This window comes from Poecilia latipinna, unplaced genomic scaffold, assembly GCF_001443285.1.
Source record: "Poecilia latipinna isolate Pla-1442-1.1 unplaced genomic scaffold, P_latipinna-1.0 Scaffold229, whole genome shotgun sequence".
Lineage (NCBI taxonomy): Eukaryota > Metazoa > Chordata > Actinopteri > Cyprinodontiformes > Poeciliidae > Poecilia > Poecilia latipinna.
In genome coordinates this window covers 498,481-505,007 of record NW_015112845.1, presented here as the reverse complement: position 1 = coordinate 505,007, position 6,527 = coordinate 498,481, and the positions used below count along the sequence as shown (strand labels likewise).

Genomic DNA, 6,527 nt, shown 5'->3' with positions numbered 1-6,527 from the left:
TACCACTGCATTTTTTAAAGCAAAACAAACATTGCACCTTTTCTATTGTAAAGTTTCATCAGGTTTATATTTGTATTTTTTCTTAACTTTTAGCACCCATTTTTGCACTTTATTTGTGGAAGAAAATTTAATTTTAACAATAGCAGATAGGTTAAAGATAGCTACTTGTCATTGTCCTAAAATGGTGCTCTTTTTCTCCAATAGATAAATAAAAAAAAAAGAATATATGAAACTAGCTTTGAAACATACATTTAAATTTGGGCTTATTTTTCAACTTTTGTATTATTTTATATGGGTATGCGTTAGGAGTCAATAACTGGGCTTATATAAATTTATGATTTGCTCAAAACATTTCTGACTATTTCTTTTCTTCTTCATTTTAATTGTAGTGTATTGTTTCTTCCTGTAGGAGGGGCTGTAGTGGTCGATTTTGGTTCTTAGACGATGTTCAAAAACAAGAAGAAGTCTAAAACCTGCCGCACCGCCACCCTCTGGCGCCGACAGGGATAACTGAGAAATTATACAGTTCTAACGATAAAGATTAATTTTAAAACACACACAGACGAAGAAACACTTTATCGCTCGCACAATGCCGGGGACTGCAGTCGTCCAGGTGACCAACTTGTCGTCGGCCGTGAGCAGCGAGCAGATGCGCACTCTGTTCGGCTTCCTGGGAGACATCGAGGAGCTGCGTCTCTATCCCCCCGAGTAAGCGCTGCTTTTCCGGTCTGAGCCAGCGAGGCAACGCCGCGGAGTTGCGGCCTTGTTAGGGCCCCACGTAAGAATTTGTATGTAGCTGTCCCAAATGTTTTTTAATGACTAACTTTATCCTTTGTTCTCCTTAATTCTTCTCACAGCAACACCCCTCTGTCGTTCTCCTCCAAAGTTTGTTATATAAAGTACCGAGACCCCTCAAGTGTTGGTGTGGCGCAACATCTCACCAACACTGTTTTTATTGACAGAGCTTTGATAGTGGTTCCCTGCGCAGAAGGTGAGTGCAAGCTGCTTGGTTTAATAATATTACAATAATAATAAAAAAAACCTTGATAAATAGCTGTGGACGTCTTCTCTGGAATTCACCTTGATGTCTATCGTGGTCGTGGGGAGGGGGGGTGTAGTCTTCAGAAATAAACACGGCTGGTGTCGCATAATTTAGAGCAGGCATGGGCCGGTATGCAAATATATGCAAAGATTTAAAACACAAATACCATAAATTAAGACGATTTATAACCGATATTTTCTTCTGTTACTTCTAATATAATGTGACATTTATTTTTCAGTATTTTTGTTATATTTAAGTAAATATAGGGAATACAGACATGTTAGCTGTATTTTTCCCCCTTTCTTGCTCGTGAGAGAAACTATAGCAGACTTCTTTCTGCCAGCTGACTGGCAGTGTGGCAATCTAAAATCTGATATGAATTTTGTTTTTTTACATCTGTCCAATTTAATTTTCTAAGTTCCAGAACATAAAGAGAATAATGTTCTGTGGTTTCTTTGGATACATTTGATGAACAGCAAAGACATTTTCAGTATTTGACCTGGTTATAACAAATGAGTAGCACATATCTAATTAGAAGGACTGGCAGAAACCGGCCCATGCCTAGATTGGATTTAAAGTATTTTATTGGTCCAGCACCTGGCACAGGTGATGGGTTTAGCCACAGCACCCACTCAAGTTTCTATTTGGTGTCACATAAATTAAAGGGAGATCAACGTTACCATGAGCACTGGACAGTCTGGATTACAACTTGTGTATCTAAAAGAAATGTAACCAAATCCATTGCTAAAGAGTAAAACTCTGTCTTTCTCCCCCTTTTAAATTTTTTTTGGTACCCTTCTCTCCCCCACCCCCTTTTTTTGGCACCCCTGTGTACACTCACAATGATTACACTTCTAACCTGATGCATTTTGTCCACGTGACTTGGTGCTGGATGGCTAATGAGTTTATTAATTTGGTTTTGTATGTTTTTTCTGTGTGATTATGTGTGCATATCAGATGACTAGACTGGCCCAGCTGTTACACTACACTAGCCTGAGTCAGGCATTGTTTTCCAAGCCACTATCCCCGATCGGGCCAACGCAGCCTTCAAGGGGGGGATGTGACCCGGAGAATAGCCCGCAGAACCTTCCAAGATGGACACCTTGTCTCTTTTTTTTTTTTTTTTTTTTTTTTTTGTTTTTTTACTTTTTTTTTATTTTGTTTTCGGTTTGTTTCCTTTTCATACTATCCCATGTTGTCCACTCTCTACTGTCTCTATCTAGAAACTTGCAGGTTGTGTTTATATTTGTTATTTTTTTGTTTGTTATTTTGATTATTGTCCAACCCCCCCAACCCCCTCTCTCTTTCCGCTACAGCTGGAGCTTGTGTGTGGTTGAATTCAGTCCAGGTTGCTACGGCACACCGGTGGGATGTGTGCCACACAAAAGATGCTATGAGGATCACTAACTCTTTTGTTCTCTTGTCTCCTACGTCTGTTGACGTAGTGAAGGGCTAGTCTGTGTGGAAAAGTGAGCCTCAGTAACAAATCATATATATATATATCTACATATCTTTCTTTTAAACTATCTGTGCACTTATTCATCTACTTGACACTGAACTAAGAAGGCAGCATTTAGTACTTTTTCCTCACATTACTTCAGTACCGCTCTGATGTGAATGTTTAGTAATGACACAGAACTGATCAGTGTAGCATCATTCTCTCTTTGTAATGCATTAATACATTGCTCTGTTCATGTTTTGCTTAACAAAGATGGTTGCTTGCCCCTTTAATGCTGAATTCCCTCTAGCTCTAGGTCAAAATTGCACGGTGCCTTGCAATGTTATTCACAAACTTTTTCTAATTTTGTCTCGATGCAACCACAAACTTTGATGTGTTTTTTTGGGATTGTATGTGCTAGGCTAGGGGTCTGCAATGCGACAATCCAGAGCCTCAAGTGACTCCTTTTACCTTCCAATAAAAATAATTAAGAACCAACTAATGTTTTTAAATTTTACTATATAATAATTGTTGTTTTTTAGTTTTAATTCATCTTTTGACATATATTAATTGCACTAAATTTCTAACACATAAGATGATTTTTAATTTAATTTTTTTTTTTTTCGCTTTTGATTTGAAACACTAAATGTATATAAAGTTAAAAAATATATATTATTTCCAAACCAAATAATAGAAATAAAACTGTGATTCTTTGAAAATTACAACAAAATTGCTATACAGGTTTTTTGTCCTTTTTTTTTTTGGACACATACTAGTTTTATTTCAGTGGACTGAGGGCCACAAAGTGGCTCTTTGGCTCTTAAAGGTTGCAGGCCCCTGTGCTAGACCAACACAAAGCGGTCCAGCATAATTTGCTCTGTGTCGGTCAGTCGCATAAAGTCCTAGTGGAACAGAGTTGAGTTTGTGGCTGTGACACGAGGAAATGTGGGGAAAGTCGAAGGGTTGTGAATCTATTTGCAAGGCACCATTTAAAACTTTTAAATCTTCCTGCCGAGAGAGAAGGGAAGAAAATGATTATCCACAGTGGAGTGAGCACAATTCCTAATTGGTTGTTTTATTGAAATCTTAGCATTTCCAAAGTTCTTAAAACTGTTGTTCTTTTCTGTATCTGATGTTCTGTGTGCTATTAGTGATGCAGCCATTGGGGGTTGTCTTGTGTTGCACACCTTTCCAACACTGCGAAACGATCGCCCCCCACTCCCCCCCGCGGAAAAGCGCCCATGCTTGATATCGTATGGTTCATGACCAATATGTTTCCAGTACAGGTGACCATACATCAAAGTGTTGACTCATTCTCTGCATTGTGTTTTTTCTTTTTCTTTTTTTTTCTTTTTTTTTTTTTTACTTAACCTATATATATATAAAAAGAAAGAAAGCAGAAAAACAAATAATCAGCTCCCTTTTTTCTGTTTTTCTTTAATAAGAAGCTATTCTTTTGCACTTTTTATATTAATGATGCATATTGACTGAAAAGAGTAGATTAATCAAATCCAAGTAAGGATGCTTGGTCTGAAGTAGCGGGTAGATGACTCTTTAGGCTGGATGGGGAAGCGTATGCTCTCGTTCTCTCTAGAATACAGTGGGATAAATGTGCAGGCAGAGTGAAGAGCGCCTCCCTTGCCTTCCCTAACGTCCCACTTTGTCCTGCAGGGAAGATCCCAGAGGAGGCCAAGGCTCTGTCGCTGTTGGCACCTGCCGCCCCGGTACCTAGTCTGATTCCAGGCGGAGGACTGCTGCCGATTCCCACTCCGGCTCCACTTCAGAACGTGAGTCATCGTCTTTATTTTGGGTGTTTTTTTTTTTTTGTTTTGTTTTTTGTTTTTTTATTCACATGCACGGGTTGAATCTGACATCCATCCGTGCGGTTTACGTCCGCAGCTGAACCTTCCTCTGGTGAATCGGATCACAGCGAGCCTCGACCCCACAGCCTCTGTGCTGTCTCAGCCTCCCCTCATCGGCAATGTTGACCCGACGAAAATCGATGAGATTAGGAGGACGGTATACGTTGGAAACCTAAACTCACAGGTGAGGTTAAAGAAAAGTCTGAATAAATGAAGGTAGTTAAAGTCGTATCTGTGGCTGAAAGAGTTAATTGAGTATTGAAATAATCGTCAGCTAAAATCTAGGGTATTCAATAGCCTTCAGAAGACAACTCATTTTTAGTGCGCCTTTATGTGAGTTTAGTGCAGAGTTCAGTTCCCATGAAGAGTTCTTGGTGTGAAGACTGTTTTTTTTTAAATGTGCAGTTTATTATATTTTTTATTGGATCTGTCCCAGACCACCACTGCAGAGCAGCTGCTGGAGTTTTTCAAGCAGGTGGGAGACGTGAAGTTTGTCCGGATGGCCGGAGACGAGACTCAGCCGACCCGCTTCGCCTTCGTAGAGTTTGTGGAGCAGGACTCCGTGGCCAGAGCCCTCACTTTAAACGGAGTCATGTTTGGAGACAGACCCCTGAAGTGCGTTCTCACACCGTTTACTGTGAAATGTGTTTGAAAAGTGTTTATTTTTTAAATTTTTCTATGGTTAAATCTGTTTCAGGGTCAATCATTCCAATAACGCCATAGTAAAGCCCCCTGAGATGACGCCTCAGGCTGCTGCTAAGGAGCTGGAAAGTGTGATGAAGAGGGTGAGGGAGGCCCAGTCCACCATTGCTGCTGCCATAGAGCCAGGTTGGTGATTTGGATTGATTTGAAACACTCGAAGTGCTCCGTACCTCAGCCGAAGTTGTTTTTATGCTGACGCTAAGATTTCTTCTTTGTGCTTTTGTAGAGACAAAGCAGCGTTCGTCCAGCCGCTCCCAAAGGTCACGGCGGTCCCGTTCCCAGACGCGCTCTCGTTCCCACTCGAGATCACGGAGGAAAAGGTCTCGCTCCAAACACAGGTGCTCAGAAAGCCCCGGTTTGACACCATACCGGTACTGTGATGTCCGGCCACTGATGTTTTCCCTGTTTTTTTTTTCTCTCTCATTCTGGCGGATCAGACCAACACCAAGATCTTTTCCTGGCGGTGACGCCCACAGTTCGAGGAGCGGCCACAAGAGGCGCTCTCGGTCCAGAGACAGGAGACACGCCAGGAGTCGCTCCAGGTGCTTTGACAGCAGCTGACTTTACAAACGTTTTTTTTTTTACTTTTCCAGTCTAAATGCTGTATATTTTAGAGTTGCCACTAATGATTATTTATTACCTGTTAGTCTCTGAACTCATTTTTGAATTAGTTCCTTTTAATTGTACCTTCTAATTTTTTTTAAAAGGTACAATTTTTTAATTTTTTTTTACATCCAACGAAAACGAGTTTAGTGTTATTTATGTGTCTTTCTGCTTTGAGCTGACCTGCTGATCCCCTCCGTCTGTCTCTCACTGCAGTACTTCTGCTTATCTCTGTAACACATTTCACATTTCTATAACAGTGAACAAAAGTTATTCCCACTGTCAGCAGAAGAGGGCGCCATATTCCAAGTGATCTTGACTTTGTTCTGATGGAAAACGTAATTAAATCTGAATATTTGACCATGTTTTCAAATCAAGACAAAAATACTTTATTTTATCCTAAAGGAGAAATCATATGTTGTCATAACTCATATCATCTTCAAAGAGGATTCTGACTGAAGAGTGTTGCTATGGTACTGTTTTATTTCTTTGGGTAGCAGAGATGATATTTCAGAGTAACATGTCCTAGATGATAATATCAGTTGTTGGCCAGTTCTGCTAATCCACCTCATTTGCATTTGCTGCTTCTCTGTAAATCTGTCTGGCTGTCCTACTTACTGTTTTTATTAAATGTAATTTTTCTTTTCTATTAGAGGCCACAAAAGGAGGAGCAAGGATCGGTCCAGAAGCCCTCGGAGGAAAGCGAGGTCACCTTCACCAAAACGGTCAGTCCGTCAACCTCTGGTTCTGTTCTCAGCAGCACCTGAGTCATTTAATGCGTTGTTTGGTTCATTTATTTGTCATTGTTCATTTGTTTCCGTTGGCCTCTTTTAGAAGTAAACGGGAGAAGAAGAGGGAGCGCAGCAGAGACAGGAAGGAG

At 40.4% G+C, this 6,527-nt stretch overlaps 1 protein-coding gene across 3 annotated transcripts in view; it reads left to right on the top strand.

Annotated features, from left to right (window-relative positions):
- Positions 1-446: 446 nt before the first annotated feature.
- The window catches only part of srek1 (splicing regulatory glutamine/lysine-rich protein 1), a 13,451-nt gene continuing 7,370 nt past the window's right edge, over positions 447-6,527 (top strand). For 2 of the 3 annotated variants that reach the window (XM_015032072.1, XM_015032070.1), the window contains exons 1-9: positions 447-708; positions 858-991; positions 4,152-4,267; positions 4,380-4,526; positions 4,779-4,957; positions 5,040-5,170; positions 5,271-5,382; positions 5,482-5,586; positions 6,301-6,372. In XM_015032072.1, coding sequence (XP_014887558.1) covers positions 590-708; positions 858-991; positions 4,152-4,267; positions 4,380-4,526; positions 4,779-4,957; positions 5,040-5,170; positions 5,271-5,382; positions 5,482-5,586; positions 6,301-6,372 — 1,115 coding nt within the window. In that variant the 5' untranslated portion in view covers positions 447-589. Of the gene's footprint in view, positions 709-857; positions 992-2,005; positions 2,512-3,631; positions 3,767-4,151; positions 4,268-4,379; positions 4,527-4,778; positions 4,958-5,039; positions 5,171-5,270; positions 5,383-5,481; positions 5,587-6,300; positions 6,373-6,527 lie in introns of those variants that run through there. The other variant, XM_015032073.1, reaches the window with a different exon arrangement.